This window comes from Heterocephalus glaber, unplaced genomic scaffold (genome assembly GCF_053883595.1).
Source record: "Heterocephalus glaber isolate CG9 unplaced genomic scaffold, H.glaber_assembly_v1.0 deba00001608, whole genome shotgun sequence".
Taxonomy (NCBI): Eukaryota; Metazoa; Chordata; class Mammalia; order Rodentia; family Bathyergidae; genus Heterocephalus; species Heterocephalus glaber.
The window spans coordinates 29095056-29115960 of NW_028258379.1; the positions used below are offsets into that span (position 1 = coordinate 29095056).

Below are 20905 nucleotides of genomic sequence, written 5' to 3' on the forward strand. Positions count from 1 at the left end.
TTGATCATAAACAAGGACCAGCAACATAATTACTATCAAATAAAATTTTTGGATTATTTGTCAGTTCCTGATGACTTTTTTTCCCTTTGAACTAAAACATAAAACAAATTGAGAATAAACTCCACTTTGCCTTAGCAAAAAAGGAGTCTTGGGTTTATCTGTAAAATGAGTAGCAATACCACCAGTTTATGCGGAGGTCACCAGAAGGACTCAGTAAGGTAACGTGCAGTAGGTGTTCAAGGAATGGGAACCATCGTCATCGGCCATGGAACTGTACAATGTAAAGAAGGCTAGGAAAGACTGACAATCAAGGACAGGGTTCCCAGGATGACTGCTGAGGGTTTTGAGAAGCTGACAGCAATAAACCCTGAGAAAAATGACCAGGGATAACTGGAGGGGTGTAGCTAGGGAAGGCAGCTCCAGGGGGAGGGTATATCTGCAGAGAGGCTTGGAAGTTATAAATAGATGAGGAAAGGCTAAATAAGATGGATAAAAGTCTTAGCTCAAAAGAAAGGGAGGGGATGAGACCAAAACAAAGGAAAAGCATTACTCAGGGAAGGAAGGGGAGGAAGGGACAAGAGGAGGGAGGGGAGATGAAGATGAATAAGGAGAGAAGGAAGTGAGGACAGACTGCAGTGAAGAGACCCTTTCCACTTAGAAACAAAATTGAAGGAATACAGAAAACTTTGCAGATGAAGAGGAAGCAGTAAAGAGAGCCCAGGCAGAGGTCATACCCCTCTCTCCATGAAGCAGAAGGCAAGATCACCTCAATGTGGGCTGAGTGGAAAGATCTGCGATCAAAGAGAACAAATCCTTACAAAAATACCAACTAGAGACAACTCTTATTTGGGTTGGGGTGTTATACTGAGAATTCTGAGGTTCAGCAGAAGAGTCTGGGTGACAGGAATAGGAGGGGTTCTGATGGCACACATGTCAACTATGTGTCAACTCTGTGATAAGGAATTGAAGACAGCTGAATTGGCATTCTCCTGGAAAGCAGAGAAGGTATGACATGACCTGAGTTACAGGGATGCCAGACCTGAGCCTAAAAAAGAAAGCATTCTGGAATTACACAGGCTCAGAGCAGGAACTGAATAGAGAAGACGGGTCTGAGTAGCCCAGAAAATTCAGAGAGTTAGTGACCATGGTCTCCATTTGAAATATGAATGTGACCTTATGCTGCGTTTCAGGCAGACAGGAGGAATCTAAAGAAGAGGACTCAGGAAGGTGGATAGCAGATGTTATAGTTTAGACTCAAAATGTCCCCAGAAATATCATTCTCAGGGGTGGGTTCTGGTCAGAAGGGGAGAGTCACTACGAGTGTGACTTGGAAGAGTATGTTATTATCCCTGCCTCCTCCCTTCTTTCTCTGCTTTCTGGCTGTCATGCAGGGAACAGCTTTCCTCCACCATGCTGTTATACCCTGGAGCCAGCTGACCATGGAATGAATCCACTGAAACTAAACCTCTTCCCCATGTAAGTTGTGGGTTTAGGGTATTTTGTCCCAGTGATGGGAAAGTGATTAATCTAGCAGAGGTCTGACATGTCTCAGACACTGCATTGGATGAAAAACATACATACACACACACACACAATGATTGTAGAATGAGTGATGTATGTTTTGAGGAGAGGTAGATACACTGCAGAAAGAAGACAAGTGGTAAGTAAGCCTCAGGTCTCAAATTGGCAAAGAGCACGTCCAAGTACTAGAGCCTACTTAACAGCTATGGTCCTCCAACAGAAGTCAGAACCAAAGGTGGGGGCTCTTGGATAAAGGGATGGGGTCTAAGTGAAGATGGGAAAGTGGTGTCAACATTCCTGGGGCATACTGGTAGGTGGGAAGAACAGAGGTGGAGGATGCAGTGGACATGGAACAAGGAGAAAGGAGGATGATGAGGAACAACAGGAGAGTGTAATATGCAAGTCTAGCCACTAATAACCAGTTCTGAAACTGTAAAACTCTAAGTCACAAGCAAAGGTTATTAGTACTAGTACCTGCCTTCATCTCCTGGGTGAGCCTGAGTTGATCAATGAGCCATCACTAGGTTGAGGGCTGGGACAGGTAGAAGCAATAGGAAGAGCAGAACTCTTCCTTAAGAGGCATCACACTACATTTGTACAGGATTTCATTGATTCTTTGCCTTGATTTCCTCCAGCAGCAAGGTGTAAGCAAGGCAAGAAAAAGAGCAGAGAATGTGGGCAAGGTGGAATTTATAAAACACAATGTTGAACTCACAATCATTGATTCAAAGGGGCTTCTACATGAATCAAAGTATAATCCTGCTTTTGGCAACTTGGCCCCAGTTAAAAGTATAATAAATGGGCCAGGGATTTAGCTCAGTGGTTCTGGCGCCTGCCTTGCGAGCACAAGGTCCCAAGTTTGATCCCCGGTACCAAAAAAAAAAAAAGTAAAAGTATAATAAAACTTCATTGATTAATTTTAAACTGTTTTGCTTTTATAATTTATTTGGCTAATATTCTGAATTGTGGTATAACTTCCTAGGCAAGATGCATAGCACATGCATTCATATCAAACCACAGAAACTGGACTGCCTGCTAGTTTCATGTGATAAAATGCTGCATCGGCTTCCTTTTGCATATTTTCATAAGCAGTTCCTTTTGTTCATTTTTCAGATAATCAAATGAAATCTCAAGGATAACAACTCAAACCAAACCGATGCATATAAAGAAGGAAAAGCTACATAATTATGCAACCAGTTTATCAAGAACACTTTTTGGGAAAGAGGAATGTGCCTTGCCTCCTCATGTCTATGCTAGGCACTGCAGGGCTACAAAGGCATGGTTCCTACCCTCGGGACATTCATACTGTTAAAAGAAGTGAGAAAGGAATAAGAGAGTGGTTAAGAGAACAAGCTGAAAAGTCAGGCTGCCTGGATCTGAATCTTGGTTCCATCATTAACCATGTGGAGTGGTCTGTAAAATGGGGAGAGATAAAGCCTAACCCCTGAGACCCCTGTGAGAGTTCATTTGCACAGTTCTTGGTTCATAATAAATATTGAGCAAATGGTAATTGCCAGTGGTGGTAGTTACTATCATTTTTAAAATTTTTATTAGGGCATGTTTGCGTTAATGATTATATTGTGTATGTGACACTTTTTAATCTTATGTCCCCTCCCCAACTCCCTGCTTCCCTCTATTTCTTGGTCCCCTGCCCAATTCCAAAGGACCTATTTGCCTGTTTCTTATTATGTGACTTTTATTTTGCTCTTTAATTTACTTATAAGTTGGGTTTCTCATATAAGAGAAACCATGTGATACTTAACCTTATATGTCTGATTTATTTCATTTAAAATTATGGTCTCAAGCTGCACCTATTTTCCTACAAATGATCCAAATTATCCTTTATGGCACAGTAGTACTCCATTGTGTATAAGTGCCATATTTTCTTTATCCATTCATCTGTTGATTGACACATAGGCTGCTTCCAAAATTTAGATATTAGGAGTTTTGCTGCTATAAACACAGGTATGCATGTATCTCTATAATATGATGCCTTTAACTCTTTGGGGAAGATACCTAGAAGGGGAATAGCTGAGTCAAATGGAACTTCTAGTTTTAGTTTTTGGAGGAATCGCCATAGTGATTTCCACAGTGGCTATACTAGTTTGCATTTCTACCAACAATGCAGAAGGGTTCCTTTTTCCCTCGCAGCCTGACTAGCATTTATTATTTGATTTCTTGATAATAGACATTCTTCCTGGAATAAGACAGAATCTCAGGGTTGTTTTGATTTGCATGTCTCTAAAGGGCAGAGATACTGAATGGTTTTTTTTAAACTGGCCATCTGTACTTCTGAGAATTATCTACTCATTTTAACTGCCCATTTTTTGATTGAGTCTTTTATTTGAGGGGTCTAATTTTTTGAGTTCTTGGCATATTCTAGGTATTAGTTCTCTGTCCAAAGAGTAGCTAGCAAAAAAATTTCCCCTTCTGTAAGTTGTCTCTTTACTCTATTGGGTGGATCTTTTGATGTACAGAAGCTTTTCAATTTGATATGACTGTATTTATTGATTCTTGGTACTATTTCTTGCACAGTTGGAATTCTGTTGAGAGAGTCCTTACTTATGTCTATGTCTTTAAGAGCTTTATCTATTTTATCTTCCAGCAGATTAAGTGCTTCTGTTTAATATTTAGGTCTTTGATCCATTTTTATTTTATTTTTAGTACATGGTGAGAGATATGGGCCTAGATTTAATCTTCTGCCTGTGTATAGCCAGTTTTTCCGGCTCCATTTGTTAAAGAGGCTATCCTTCCTCCATGATATGTTTTGGCACCTTTGTCAAATATCAGCACCATATTAAATGGAGGAAAACTGAAAGCTTTTTCTCTAAAATCAGGAAAAAGACAAGGATGTTCACTATCACCACTCCTGTGCAGAATGGTACCGGAAACTTTCACCAGAACAATCAGGCAAGAGAAAGAAATAAAAAGAGATAAGTACAGGAAAGGAAGAAGTTAAATTAGTTTTATTTGCAGATGACATGAACCTTTACATATAAGGCCTCCCCCCAAATTTCCATAAGACTCCTAGAACTAATTAACAAACTTAGCAAGGTAGGAGGATACAAAACCAGCACATGCAAGTCAGTAGCATTCCTGTACACCAATAGTGTTACTATCATTGACTGTGTTAATGTGGCAAGTGCTACGGCAGTTCTAAGGAATGGGAAAGATATTTTGTGCTCTGGAGCAGTAAGAGAAGGCTACCAAGGAAAGAGTGGTCAATGAAACAATGGATACCATTTAGATACGTGGATGGGGATGTGGGAGCAGAGAGAACATTGAATCTGGCATGAATTAAAACACAAGAGGAGCAAGGAGTATATGGGAAGGAGACCTAGATGGTAGAAGGCTTAAATGCTTGATCTGGGAAATGCCAAGGGATGTATGAAAAAGGCACACCAGTTTCTGTCTGCAGGGCCTTGTATGTCAGGCTAAGGAATCAAGATGTTCTAAGGCAGGTAATGAAAGCAACTGAAGTCAGGTAGCAACATTAAAATGTAATGATAATTTACTCTCATTATTGTAAATTTAAGAGGAAGGGTAGACTACTGATTTTTCAAACTTCAATGTGGATATGAACCACACAGGGATGATATCAGTATAAACACATCTGACTCAGTACCTTCGGAGTGGGGCTGAGATTAAGCATTGCCAATAAGCTCCTTGATGATGCTGATGCCATTAGTCCCTGGAGACTTTACCTGACAAGGATGTATCTTTCCAAAGTAGCCTGAAGAAGGACTAGGTGGTAGGTAGACAGGATGGCTAGATTTAAGATAGCAAAATCATAAGTTAATATGTCACAGATAAAACTGTAGCACTGGAAACTTTGCTCTTGATTTTGGTCAATCTACGAGGAGGATAAATACAGTGATATAGTTCTTAATTCTGAGCCTGTTTCTCCATGACATCTTAAAAGGATGTTGATTTAAATATCTCAAAAGATATGAAGTTCTCTTAATAAACACAAATTTCTCTTATTTTATAAATATAACATGCAATATTATTAAAATTTCCACCTAGAAGTTTGCTATCTACTACAAAGGAAAAACATTAGAAAATGATTCCTTTTTCTATAAAGGAAAGTGGCATGAATACATTCATGATGTGCAGCTATTAATAACATCAAGGATGACTGAAAGGGTTAGCAACATTTGGTTATAGAAAGAAATCATGGCAGCAGTTTTTTATGTGACAGTTGAATTAAAAGAAAAATATCCCTCATGCTATTAGAGCAAGAACAGCATATACAACCACGTATGTAGATAAGGAATTGGATACAGTGACCATAACACTTGTTATAGTGACGTCTCAAAAACTAAACCTAGAGTTGGATGGCTGTCAAAGCCTGTAATTTCCTCTTGAGAACAGTTTTTGTCACAATGACAGACCACATCTGTATTCATGCTGTGGTGGCTTCTGAATAATATCTGTGATACACAGAAAAAAATAAGGGAGTCTGCCATGCCACTCTCCATGATAAATAGCCCCACCAGAAAATTCTGGAGCTAGATGAAGCCTGCCAGAGTACAGAGCCTGCCAGCCTCACTTCAGAGATGAAGAGTATGCATCAGAGAGGTCTAGTGAGTGGTGGAGAGCCACCTCAATGGTAAGGCTGGGACGAGGACTCCAGTCTCCTGATTCCCAGCCAGGGGCTTAATTGGACTTCATCCATGACCCTTCCATGGCACCGGTGACACTTGGAGAATAAAGCAACAAAAACATCACCAACATAATAAAATGCCTGTTCTCAACATAAGCTATTCATTTTATTCAAAAGGCAGCCAAATGTAGTGCAAAACTGTACTGTGAGCTGTGGGGAGCATGATGAAGAATACTCCCTGTGTCACTCATGTTAAGCCCACATTCTAATACTGCAAATAATACAGGCTTATAAATAATTAAGTAAAAACATAAAGAAGTAGCTGAGTGTAGTGCTGCACTCCTGTAACCCCAGTACTCAGGTCAGCCTGGACTACACAGTGAAATCTTATCTCAAAAAATCATAAGGAAGAAAGATATCCATGACAGATGGGAGTTTAAAGAAGAAGATAAAGACAATTTCCTCTACCTTCTCCAACTTCCTCTACCTTCTCTACTGTTCCTTTACCTTGGAAGTCAAGTAGGTAGGGTGAAGAGTAGGGCCTGCTTTCAAAATAAGAAGTAATTTAATCACTGGACTTCGACAATGAGTAGAATGTGCATCTGGGTGAGTTTAACATAAGCAAAGACTACAAAATCCTGGCCTCCTTTTCGGGACCATAATGTTAAGCGAAATAAATCAGATGCAAAAGTTTAAATATTGCATGATTTCTCTTGTATGAGAAGTCTAAAGTCTAAATAAATTAAAAAGCAAAATAAAAGATAGATAATAGGAAACAGGGAGACATCTTTCTCAAATGGGAAGGGGACCAAGAGATAATGGGGGGGGGAGGAAGGGAACATACAAAGAATTAAAGCTGTGTTATGGATGTACATGTGTCAACTCCCCACAATGAATGTAGTCATTCTGTACTGCAAAATGTACTAATAATGATAAAAGCAAATCTGGTCATCCTAAAGGCAAAAGATTAAATATTCCTTCCTATCTAATAACATCCTTGATTACATGAACTGTTAGCTTATCTGAAAAAACCAAACTAAAACATTCTCCTTGAAAAATCCATGTTATGAAGTCATCTCTCTTCTCTATGTGTTTCCTGGTCCAGTTTCTAAGATTTAATTCCTACATCACCAGTTCTAAAGTTCATGCTGACAAAAGGACTCTTTGTCCTCAAGTAAAAGGAAAAAATTGTTGTTTGTGCAGCAAAATCAATCACCAACCTTGTGAATAACTGCCATTTTATTCAAATGAATAGTAAATAATTATATAGCTGGATTTACATTTTAAAATTTTAATTGCTACATAATAATTGTACACACTTATGGGGTACAGTGTGCTATTTCAGTACACATATATACAGTATATACAATGTGTAGTGATCAGCACAGGGTAGTCAGCATATCTAACACTTCAAACGTTTATCTTATTTATTTTTTTTTTTTTTGGTACCGGGGATCAAACTCGGGACCTTGTGCTTTCGAGGCAGGTGCCAGAACCACTGAGCTAAATCCCTGGCCCAAACGTTTATCTTTTTATAGCTCAATTTTGCAAGTATAGTTTCATTCAATTCATTTCATATGAAAGTCTCTAGAGTTCCCTTGGAGAGAAAATTCTGAGGTCAACTTGAAAAGCTATGGACATTCATACTTCTCATTCAGTAAGCAGATCCAAGAAGATAATTACAAAAGGGAATCTTGGGCCACAAAATCTTGAAACAAAATTAAATACATAAATGGAAAATAAAACATTACCACTGCAGGAAACATATACAAATTCAAGAAATGAAACACAGAAACTCAAGAAGTCTACTTCTTTGGTCTTGATATTCACATAGCAGGCATAGCTCATAACTGCTATCTATGTGTGGCTAAGAAGAATGAGATACAATTTCAAGTCTTTTTAAATTTTCCTATACATTATAGGAAAACATACACAGAAGCTTATAGGTACTCACAAATCAATAATCATATCCACCAAACTAGGTATTCACTATACTAACTGTGATCTTACTGAAGTCACATGACTATGCTTATACTCATTCTGATGCTCAAAATAATGGCTGAGAAACTATCTTTTTAAAAACTGTTTAAAAAAATGATAGGTAACATATTGGCTGCTTGCAGAAAGAAATTATGGGAAGCTAAAGAACACAGGAATAACACTTCAAGAGATGTAAATGGTTTGAAAAAAATAAATGCTATCTTAAATCATTTTTCTTTAGCCCCTTTGACTCTGAAAGTCCTCCACTCAGAGATGGTAGAACCGCCTGTTAGTTCACTGTGCCCCAGCTCCTGACAATCCTTTTGTCTATAATGACCATGATATGAGGCATATATATCTCTTCTACCAAGAGAATACCCTTCAATCCCTTCTAAAATTTCATTCCTAAACCACGAACTCCCACTAACGTTCTGATATTGCTATTATTCAACAAGTCATGATACTTACTTCAACCAATTTTTATGCCCCAATAAGGAGAGTTAAATGTTCTATATTTTTTGATCTTCCTCCATGTAACATAAAGAAGTAGATTCTTACACCCAAAACATTGAGATGGAATTTTCAATGTCTGCATGTGGGATTGAAGAGCACTTTGGTGCCTCGGTATTTCCACTACATGTCGGTCTTCGGCAATTTGCCCAAGCACTCAGAATCCTGGGCGCTGGGTCAGGGCACAAGCCTTCTACACATCCACATCTCATTTCATGGCTGCAAAGCAAGAGAAGCTTCACAGGGATTTTTGCCAATTGACAGGTGGTAGGAATGTACAAACATCAATGCTTATAATAAGATGGAGAGGGGCCCTAGGCATAGAGAAGTAAACATACCCATCCAGAGAAAAATGCCAGCCAGAAACACACAGGGTGCTGATGGCAAGCAAAGCCAAAGAAGAACATTAAGCCAGCTCCCTGTTGACAGCTGAGGCTAAACCATGAACCGAAAATCCCCCAAAATAAAGCAGAGAGAGGCTGTCAGAGATTAATTCATGAAAATCATATGTAGAGAGAGAAAATGGAAAATGAGCCACATGTGTCTATAAAGCTCTTGATTGCATTTCAAAGTACTCTTTCCTAGTTTATAAGAAATAAATTAAACCAGGAAGAAAACTGTAAATGAGAATTTACTGTCACTGGGTATTTGAAGTGACAATGGGCCTGCAATTATTTATTAACTACAATGCATAAGCCAATATGCCAGGGATTGTGGAGATAAATTCATATATTCAAAGAGCTTACAGTATTTTATGGATAGAATCATAAAACTGCATTTTTGTTTATCAAGTTAACTGACTGGAACAATCTACAACAATAAATACTTTCAAAATGCATAAAAAGATGACAAATCTGTTTAAATAGGGAAAAAATATTTTATTAAGCAGAACCTTAAAAGATAGTTCCAATTTGGATAAGTATGGAGTAGGGAAAGTCACTGCCAGGCAAGAGAAACAGAATGAAATATAAATGCACATCAAATAATCAAAGGAACCAATACTCTGCCAAGAGAAACACAGGAATTTTGGACTAATGAAAGATGAGTCTGGAAAGGGACCAGATGTTGGAAAAGGCACCAGATGTTGGAGAGCCAGGTGAAAGAGTTTTAACTGTACCCATCACAGTTGCTGAAGACTTTTAAACATTTTTTTAAAGGCGCCACTATGAAGTTTTCAACAAGTTCTATTAGTGTTAAAGATGAAAGATGTTTCTTGTTTTAACCTTTGAGTGCCAGAAATGGCTTATTATTCAACATTAATTCCATAATACAAACAGTACTATTCAATTCTTACATCTCTTGTACTTCTGCCATTTTTAGTGGGTAGGGGGGAAAAAGATGTACAAGAAAAGAATTTACTAAGAACTTCTGACAAATAATGAAACACCATCTTTGATACAGCCTGAGCTATTTTAGTACCCAAATATACAAATCAGCTCTAAGAGGAAAGCCGAGTTCTAAGTTTTAAACACTGAAAAGTCTCACATTTTAAAGCCCAAATAATAAAAATCTTATGATATTTTTAGAGATAAAGTTATCCCAATTTTTGGTTTTCACATGAGAAATTCAAGTAATTTCTTCCTCATACTTTTCCCTCATGAGAAAAACTTGCTTTCATTCATTCATATGGGAAAAGTTATAATTAGTGTGCCCTAAATAACTACCCATTAAAAATAAAATCTCAGAGCCAGGGACTTAGCTTAGTGGTTTCGCCACCTGCTGCGCAAGCGCAAGGGCCCAAGTTCGATCCCCGGTACCAAAAAAATTAAATAAATAAAATAAAATAAAATCTCAAAAAACATTGTTTCCCCTAATAAATCAAACAAGAGTTGAAAGTAGATATAGAAAGGTTTAGAAGAGATACTATAAAATAACAAGATACATCAAAATAATAATAAAGGCATGAAATAGTAGAAGGTACAGCTCAAGAAAGAGGTTTAAGAGAAAAATAAAACCAAAATAGATTTAAAGAAAAGGCAACTTGGACACAGCACAAAGGAGAATGGACACTGCAGAAAATATAATAAAAGATGTGGTGAGCAAAACAAGGAATTAAAATAGAAACTAACAAAAAATGTAAATGGACTTCTAACATAAATATAAAATAGCATTTTGTAGAGAAAGAAGCCAGACATGGTGGCACACACCTGTAATACCAACATTCTGGGAGCCTGAGGCAGGAGAGTTATAAGTTTGAGCCTAGCCTGAGCAATTCAGTGGCTTAGTGAGATCCTGTGTCAAAAAAAAATTTTTTTTAAAGCGTTGGGACAGCTCAGTAAAGAAGGCCCTGGATTCCATTCCCAGTACCGAAGGAAGGAAGGAAGGAAGGAAGGAAGGAAGGAAGGAAGGAAGGAAGGAAGGAAGGAAAGAAGGAAGGAAGGAAGGAAGGAATAGAAGAAGAAGAGAAAAGGGAAAGAGAAACAGAGAAAAAGAAAAAGAGGAAAAAATGGAAAGAAAAATGAAAATGAAGATGACTCCAAAATGCTAGCATCTGATCCATTATATAATTTTGTTCAAGTGCAAAGGCCCAGGTAAATATTTTTTAATATGAAAGACAACAAGGATCATACTTTTTATGATCCCTAGAAGAAGATAAACTTCAGCTAGGTGAAAACTGTGACATGGCTTGGAGATGAGCTTTCAATTCATTTAATTATAGAACTAACAATAATAAAACAGATGATTGCAGAACAAAATGTGAATGCTATGAACCCTGACAATAAATGCACATATATATTTCTATATAACACCTATATCTCAAAACCACATTACTTTTATTCACAATAAATATCACTATAGTAAGCATCAGAAAAGTTAGGTAACAATTCACCAACCTTATAAAAGTATCTCATTTAGTTCTTGCAACACCCTCAGAATTACGGAGTGATATTCCAGTGTTGATACCAAGTTACTAAAGTGAAATGACTCTTTAATGCTACATGTCCAAGACTCTTTCTTCTAATTACCTGTTTCTGATGTTTATTTGGTTGGTTGATTGGTTTTACCGTTGTGGTTTGGTTTGGTTTACAAAAAGAAAGTGTAATATGGACAAGTCCTTCTGACAGAGAATACTATTAATCTCTAGCAAGTTTTTTGGGAAGAACGAGCCAGTTATTGCCTTGAAGATTATGAAGATTTATTTCTGCAGTTATCCAAACCCCAGAGTACTCTGGTCTAGTTAAAGTCTCCTTCTTGTTGTCCTCTTATGCTGCTCCTCAGATGCGGGTTTTCTTCTGGCCAACGAACTTGATCCATGCCTGTCAATTCAGTCCCAAGCCACCCCAGTTCCTCAAAAAGTGAGTCCAGAAACGTTATGAAATTTTGCATTGCTCATGGCCTCAGTAGCTGATGCTTTGTTCTTCTTCTTCAAAATTGTCTGCATTACTGAAACAAGGGTGTGTGTGTGTGTGTGTGTGTGTGTGTGTGTGTGTGTTACATATCTTTATTTCTTTTCTTTGGCCTACTTCAATTTACTCAAAGAGGAAATACTTTTCTCTCCTTTTTGAGTTCACAACTTCACTTAACATTTTCTTATTCATCATTTATTCTGGTTTATGGAATATGGTTTTAATATGACTTAAAAGATAATTGAGAGTTTAAAAAGGGCATATTGAACCTAACTGAAATGCCTTGTTTTGATTGATACTGCAGTGGTCTCCAAAACGTTCTGAGCACAAAACTCTAGTAAATAGTATAAGATCCAGGCACAAACAATCCACAATATGAATATGTGTATTTATAGATTATATACACGTGTGCTACTATATTAATACGTACATTATAAACATAGAAATTTCTAAATATTTTGAAAAAGATATATTTATTAATGGAAAATGATTTTTTGGCTGTCACCAGAAAGAATTAGTAATACTTAACAAGAATAATGTGATGTAGTATAGTTTCATTTCTGAACATCATGGCTTACTCCATGGTGATTGAGCAGTGTAAAGTTCAATTTGCTTTGATACTTGGTTTTAGTGGCTCACCCAGATACCTCATCAAATTATGGAGATCTAAATGAGAAAAGGTTGTCATGACCCTGATACCCTCAATTTCTAATTCCATTCTTTGATAATAAAAAAGATTAGGGGTTTTTTAATTTTAATTTTATTATTATGTTATTACTAACTCAAATTCTGTTAATACATGTTCATCTTTCCTGATATCAATTACTTGCTCTTGAAAACTTATTAAACCTATTGAATTTGTACACTTTTAAAAGCTGTGCCCTAAAACCATAAAACTTTGCAAGACATTTCAGCCAGTTTAGGACATCCCATCTCCTAATTAATGAACATGAAGATGTTCAGAGTTTCAATAGGTAACACATCATTTTTAACATAAAATCAAATTTCCAAGCATCTATTTTTAAAAATCCTCTTCTTGCCTCAAAGGTTTCTATCTGGAAGCAGTTACTTCCTAACTCATTGTTAAAACATTGCTTCTACCTTGAAGGGCTGTATTTAAAAGTATATTTTTCAAAAATCTTTACAAGGTAGCATCTACTAAAACCATTTACTACATAGGCCAGCAAATTTGGGCAACTTATGTTTTTGCAAAAGAAAAGGGAGTAACAATTTTTAGTTCCTTGTGGGAAAAACAACTTCTGTGTGGTAGAAATGCATTGATATTCATTACCAATCTCATCACAAAGTATGTATGAAGATGTTTACTTTTAAAAACTTGCTTTTACAAAATCAACTAAGTAATCTTGTCTTAGATGGTAGCATTTGTATGCCTCTGGCATTAATTTCTTTGGTCTTCTTCAAGCTCAACAGCTTGCTTGTGAACGACACAGCAAATGCATTCCATATATTCACTGTTAATGACAATGTGTGCAAGTCCTTTTTCAAATAACCTGCTTGCGAATTTCTATTGAGAAGAGGTGGCTTCTGGTCAGATTTCATTAAATTATTTTTCTCCCAAATGGGAATATCTGCCAGATGTCCCCATATCCATTCTCTCTCTTCCCCCTCTCTCAGACCCTTTATTAGTGAGTACATCTCTGCCCAAAGCCAAGCCTACAGTTTCCTATCTTCCCTACCCGTCCCCTTGCAGAAACACACAGCTTTGTATCTAAAGGTCAGTCACTGGGACACACATAGGAATAATTTGTAGCTGTAAAAGGAATGGTAGATCTCATCTCCCTGCCTCCAAACTAGCTGGAATTCAGATTTGATGGCTGTAACTTAAGCAGCCATACTGAAGCAAGGAGGAGAAGCCAGGTGTTAAGGCAGCCAGAGCAAACAGAAATGGGGAACCTGGTTCTTTCAGGGATGTGTTGCCTTCAGTCAGCTCTGAGTTGCTATGTTTATATGAGAAATACATTTTTTTGAGCTTCTAGTATCTATGGCTTTCTGGCTCTCACTGGTATACTGAACCCTAATCAAGACCTGACGGCAATTAATGAAGAGTTCACGCAAGGTGTCAGAGAAGAGACAGCTCAGCCATTTTCTCACACCTGCATGTGCTCACACTGTTAATATTACCTCTAGCCTGCTGAGGGCTGGTTGTAACTCAAGTTGGTTGTAAGTCAATGCAGCGGAGATCTGGATGTTTACCTGGGTACACACTATAGATAATAAGAGGCAGATGAATCTTCCATTAACCTAATTAACCCAAGTTGTTCATATGTCAGGTCAGTTGTAACTTGAGGGTCCACTGTACTTTTAAGCCACTTGTCCATTTTCTCTGGATTAGTTCTTAAGAACTACATAATATAAACTCAGGTACGTGTGAACTACAACCTGTGTCAACAGCCTCTTAGAAAACAAGTGAGCAACCATACACCATTGGGCACTTCCAACTTTTCTCCCCAGGCTACAAAACCATGTATAATCTGAGTCTAAGAAACACAGACAGCACTGGGGGCCGGGGATTTAGCTCAGTGGTTCTGGCGCCTGCCTCGCAAGCGCAAGGTCCTGAGTTCAATCCCCGGTACTGGAAAAAAACAAAAAACCAAAAAAAACACAGAGAATGGGAGAACATTAGTATCCACATTAAATATGAATAGAGTTTCATTTTTCAATTTATATATAAACATACAAAGTTCTGCTCCTTTCCTGTCACTACCAGCAAGTGTTTTTATGCATCTTCCTGGAATGCAAGTACACATCCACCTCAGCACCCACTATCAAGGGCATAACTGGACTAGGTAACTGCAGATTTCTCTCCCAGATCATAGCATTATTTTGTAAAGTGGAAATGTCCACAAGTGAAAAATCAGTGCAAGTAAGAGTCCTCCATAAAACTGAAAAACTGTGAAAGCAAATGGTAAATCAGAGGGTAGATGGATATAAAGAATTCAGTGCCTTACCTGAATACCTCAAGAACAGTCCTTTCTGGTAATCTGGGAGCCACCTGGCTGAATGCTTTTTTGAAATCTTCTAAAGTTAAATAGCCACGATCTATTTGAAAACAAAATATGAAGCTTTTACTTTCTTCTATAAACTCCATGAACTATTATTTCAGCTGTAAGATCTGCATAAAACTCTATTTCAATATTTTAGGAGAAAAGCAGTAGTTTACAGTTGATTTTTACATATAAGGTGATCTGATATTGTCTTACTGGAGGAATTTAAGAACCCAGGAAGAGTCACCCCTTCAGTGCAGTCCCCGATCATCCTGAAAGTCACTGCCAGCCCTTGCTGATTCTCTGTCCTAGGGAAAGGACTATACAGAGACATGACTGTGACCTGGCATTAAACTTCAAGTCTTTGTGAACTGCCACAATATTTCAGTCTTCAAAATTCAGCTTTTTTCTTGCTTCGTATTAGAATTGTGATCTATTACCTAGGGGGCAAATACAGTAGCGGTGAACATACTCAACTTAGAATCACAAGTCTTTTCATCCTGTATGGGTTTGGGGCCCGCAGCTCTTCTCCACCACATCTAGTGTAAAAAAACAACTCCTCCAAACATGTGTGGGTCAGAGGAGGAGCTGAATGGGAAGGCTGCTTACTTCCACAGGTGGCTTGTGGCCTATATCCCCTCAAATCCAGTCCTTTTGCTGTCACCATTACAATCTGGGTACAATATGTAAGTGCAGAAATAAACATATAAGTACAATTATAACTGTAAATATTGCGTCACAGTATATGACAAGAATTTAAGATCACAATGGAGGAAAAAAAGCACAATACCTAAGGTAATAGCTAAAGAATACAGTAAAATCATCCCCCAAGTAAATTATGTATTCGATTTAATGAATATACATTCCCATTCACAATTCCTTATCAATTTTTTATAACAGAACACTTTAAACATTTTAAAGACACTTACAGTGCACATCAAAAGCTGTGAAGATGTGTCTTATCTCATTTCGATATAGTTGAGCTTCCTTCTTTTTCCTTATAATATTTAAAAACTCCCCAAGTACTATGCCTAAAAGTGGGAGGAAAAAACAAAGATAACTATCTTCCTCTTTAAGAAAAAATAAAACAGACATGAACAGTGACAAATATCACAAATAACCAAATTTTATCTTAATTTCAGTAAATCAATTTACTCTTTTTGGGGCGGGGGGGGGATCAAACTCAGATCCTTGCGCTTGCGGGGCAGGCGGCAGAACCAATGAGCTAAATCTCCAGCCCCAGATTTACTCTTAAACAAAGACAAAATGACATTTTACTCTGTTTTAAGAAAACCCAACCCTCGCAATCTATAAAGGAAACAACAGCCACCCTTAGGTTTCACTGAGCTTTGTGAAGGGATAAAGGAACGGTGACTTTAAAAACATTTGACACTCTGCCCTCTAACAGATCTAACAGACAGACACAAAACTACTTATTAAACAAGTCTCATAATTTTTCATTCCTTATGCTTCTTTGATCCCCTTTTTCTGAGCCAGATGTCATTTTGGCAGGTTTTTTTCCAACTGGGAGATGGGGTCAGAGAAGTAGTTTCTCAAAAGTCAATATCCATTGCACACCACAGATAAAGGTGGAGAGAATATTACATAAACAATAGAGCTGGCACCATCCCCAGGCCTGGATATACCCCACAATGTGTTCAGCAGCCTCCGGCTCAGCTTCCTGTGACTTTCATAATAAAAGAGCCCAGCATGATGATATGAGATTGGATACTGTGCTTACAGTGTCTATTAAAATGAATTCTAATGTGATCTTTGTAGTAGGTTTAAGGAGCTGAGCCAAGAATTTAAACATTTTAGTGAACTGAGCCCTAAATATGTAAAACGAGTAGTCATTTTTAAAATACAGAATTTCCATTTAAAAAGTTATCCCTCTGTTTTAAAAATAGACCCAAATCATGTAGTACTCACATGCAACATTTTCCTTTGGATGAGAGAACTAATATTTAGCTATACACCTTTCCTAAAATAGTTTCAGTAGCTTGAAAAATGTTGAAATAATTTTCTTAATTTCCCATGTCTTTCTCAAAGATTTATAACTTTAAAAAATCAACCTAGCTTTATGTTTTTAAGTGATTCTTCGACAACATTTTTAACCTACTGGGTTCCAGGCACTATTAAGTTTTGGAAATAGATGGGGAAAGAGAACAGACATGATTCTGGTTCCAGGGGAAATATTGGACTAGAAGGGGAGAAAGTTACTATGCAAGTTCAACTGCAAACATGCACACAATTACACACTGTGGCATGAGCAGTGAGAGAGGGATGAGAGGCTGTAAAAGAGTCCTGGGAATCTTGTAGCACAGACTCTAGCAAAGGAGTGAGCATTTGCAGGGGATATTTAAGCTAAGACCCAAACCATGAAATGATACCAGTTGGCTGCAGGATGGGAAAAGGAGCCATTCAGACAGCGGAAACAGCCTGTACCAAGACCACGGGGTGAGAAAATGGGAAATGAAAAGAGGCCATGTGGCTGGAAAGGAGAGAGAGACAGAGACACACACACACACACAAAGAGAGAGACAGAGAGACAGAGAGACAGAGAGACAGAGAGACAGAGACAAAGTGGTAAGGCAGGCAGGGCCAGAATCCACAGGCCTTTGTGGGATGCAGTAATTTCAGTTTTATTTGCATTACAAGAGAAAGTCAATACAAAGTTTGAATTAAGAAATAATAAGATATTTTAATTTTTAAAAAGATCTTTCAGGCCATTGTCTTGAAAAAAGGATTAGGGGAAAAAGTAAAAATGTAAAAAGGGAGACCAGTTAGGAGCCTCCTGGCAAGAATGTAGCTGCTTGGCAGCAGCAGTGAGAGGAGTAAAGCCACCCAGACACACTGGAGAAGACAAACGGCAGGACTTGAGGAGCAACTGCATGTGGCAGGATGTCCAGAACAGCCCGCAGATTCTGGGTTGAGAACCTGGTGGGCCGAGGGGTCATTTAAGGACATGGAAAAGATGAGGTGGAGAACAGGACTGGGGATGGAACAGAGTTGTGATTTGGATGTGTTAAACGTTCCATGTTTTGGAGACAACTACAAGTGTGACTAGCAGTGCAAAACGGAACTTTAAAAGTTACAAGCTTTTCTTTAGAGATGAGTGGTTCCTCCAAACTTCCTCAGGCCTAGGGCATAAGCTGCCACCCCCTCTTCTCCTCCACTCAGATAAATGGACAGATACAGACAGTGGCACCTGGAAGTCAGGGTCCAGCCACCTTTCCACAGGGACAGGAGGAATTTGAGGGAACCCGAGGCCCCTCTATCTTCTCAGAGCTTTCTCTGAAGAAAGCCTCTCTCTTTTTCACCATGCGTCCCTTGTTTGTTTGGAAGTAGTGAGTAAAGGGACCTGAATGCAGGGACCTGAGTGGCCTGTAACAAGAGGAAAGAGTCAAGGAGGCAACTGCTTGTCCCTCTAAGCAAGAAAGCGTATATTCCAGCAGCAAGCAGAGCACTGGACGGGTATTCAATAAATGCACTCATCCCTTGGTATCTGTAGGGGTTGTTCCAAGACCCGCCCCCCAGGATACTAAAAGCTAAGAAACTAAGTCCCTTATTTAAAAAATGGTGCAATATTTGCATATAACCTATGCACATCCTCCCATATACTTTAAATCATCTCTACATTACTTATGATACTTAATACAATGCAAGCCCTATATAAATAGTTGTTATGTTGTACTGTTGAGGAATAATGACGAAAGTCTGCACATGTTCACTACAGATGCAACTTTTTCCGAATATTTTCCATCTGCAGGTGGCTGAAGTGTGGCACCTGTAGCTACAGAGAGCTGACCGTGCTGTGTGGAGTTAGCACATGTACCATTTCTTTCCTAGTTGCTAAAGATATTGATGCAGCTCCATTCCCATCTAATCACCCTTGTGACCAGAGAACATATTTTTACATGCTGAGGTTAAAATGAAGTCTAGCTGCCATGTTCCCATAAGATCATATCCATATCTTCAGTTTTATGAACTCTAAAAAGTAATCAATTAAACAGAAGCTACAGGTGCTGAAATTCTTGTATAAGTTATTCAAGATCATGGTGCACTCTATGAGATTCATCACCATCTTACCCCTACCAACCTCTCCAGACTCCCTAGCTAACTTCCTGCTTCTTCTCCAAAACAGTAGACTATCAGCACCTTCATGGATAAACACACTCGGTGGAAAGCAGTTTTTTCTTTATTTTTCCTAGTGATTTTTCACATCTCCTTCCAGATGCAACTCAAGCATTACCTGTTCTTTCAAAGCTTCTGTGATTTCTCTCAGATAAGTCCCTTTGCTATGGCCAAAAGCCCAGTACTCATAGTGTTATGGTAGAATGGATTAGGATCTATGGTAATTATCCGGCCATGTTGGCCTGCGTTATGACAAGGGAAAACAATGTATGATATTCAAAATTCCATCCCCATGTTTAGCATGAGGCCTGGCAGGTAGTCGTTATTAGTTACATGTTTGCTTATAAGTAATATATGTAATAAATAAGATTAGGAAGGTGTTATTTCTAGTTTTCAGCAAAAAGTATTAAATGTGGGGCCAGAGATTTAGTTCAGTGGTTCTGCCACCTGCCTGCAAGCGTGAGGACCCGAGTTCGAGCCCCGGTGCCACAAAAAAAAAAAAAAAACAGTATTAAATGTGTTTTAAATCATCTTATAATTCTAAAAACTAATACCAAAATGTACGTCACTTTTTATTCACATAGCCAGCAAAATAAAAATAAGCTGTTATTTTAGAAACTCCCATTTCTTAACATACAATGATCTAGTGAAAAGGAAACAAAATTCTGAAAGAAAGGAAATGCATATGTAATATTTGTCTTTATCACTGCATCTGGCTTACGGAAAGGATTGGAAGGGAAGCACAGTTATATGGTCTCGAGTGCAATTCACAAGGAAAAAACCACACGAGTGGTGATATCTTTTAAGTTACATACTCAGATAATACACCAGTATTTGGAGCTATAAAGTATGCAAGTCTTTATTCTGTAATCTCGCTAGATAAAAAGCAAATGTTCTTCAGTTATCCTAGGAGAAAATATATAGAGATTTAGGTTGTATGTTTATTATCATTTAAAAGAGAAACAATCTCATAACCCAAATAGCTCTGTATGCGTGATCAAGTTCTTTCAGATTATTTTCCCTCAGAATCACCTTACTTACTACCTTACTTACACCTTACTTATTAAAGTCAATACACTAGGGGTCAGTGTCATCCAGTGCATATTAATCCGTGTAAACACACCCCACTCCTTATGCCTTCATGTCGTCTTCTCAGACAGCACACATCCAAATACAAGCCCCATTTCTGAAAAGATTGAGTTTTCATTCAGCTAGGCTCTCTTGTTGTAATAATATGATCACTTTTCAAAGCTAATACTTAATAATTTACTACTCCTGAAGCTCTGTATTGCAAACACATTAATGTAAGTCTTATATATCTTGCTGCTTTTTAAATGGCCTAGAAATAGAATTCCTACTACTAGCTCCACCTGCTGTCACAATATTCAAACCTAAAATTACCACTTCACAAAGACTTTCAATAATTCTATTGATATCAGATTTCATACCCAATGAGAAATGCATTATCTGTGTGCCCCCTGGAGTGAAAGATTATATTGAGAAAATTCTAATGTCAAATACAGTGTTGAGTGCTCTATGCACACTGTTCCACTAATAACAGTTACCTAAACATGCTTTACTGTAGTTATAAATTAGGATCACAACAACATCAGGAAACACACAGATCTCTGTGTTTACCCGAATTTATTAAAATGACTGTAGATAGTGATCAGAAATTGCCTGTGTACTTGGACTCTATCAGTGTTGGAAAGGTCCTTCTTTATAAAACAGGACAATTCAATGTCCTTGTCCCTGAGTCTCTACAGGACTCAGGAGTGAGAATCATGGCTTAAAAAGATCAT

The 20905-nt window shown here is 37.9% G+C and overlaps 1 protein-coding gene across 13 annotated transcripts in view; it reads right to left on the bottom strand.

The window, feature by feature from the left end:
• Positions 1-20905, bottom strand: part of Efcab11 (EF-hand calcium binding domain 11) — a 187172-nt gene that overhangs the window by 132934 nt on the left and 33333 nt on the right. For all 13 annotated transcript variants that reach the window (XR_015445098.1, XR_002389648.2, XR_015445099.1 and 10 more), the window contains exons 4-5: positions 15899-16000; positions 14934-15024 (exon numbers count right to left, since the gene is read on the bottom strand). Coding sequence is in view for 7 of the 13 variants with exons in the window: in XM_004837076.4 (XP_004837133.1) it covers positions 14934-15024; positions 15899-16000 (193 nt within the window). In the remaining 6 variants the exon portion in view is untranslated. The remainder of the gene's footprint in view (positions 1-14933; positions 15025-15898; positions 16001-20905) is intronic.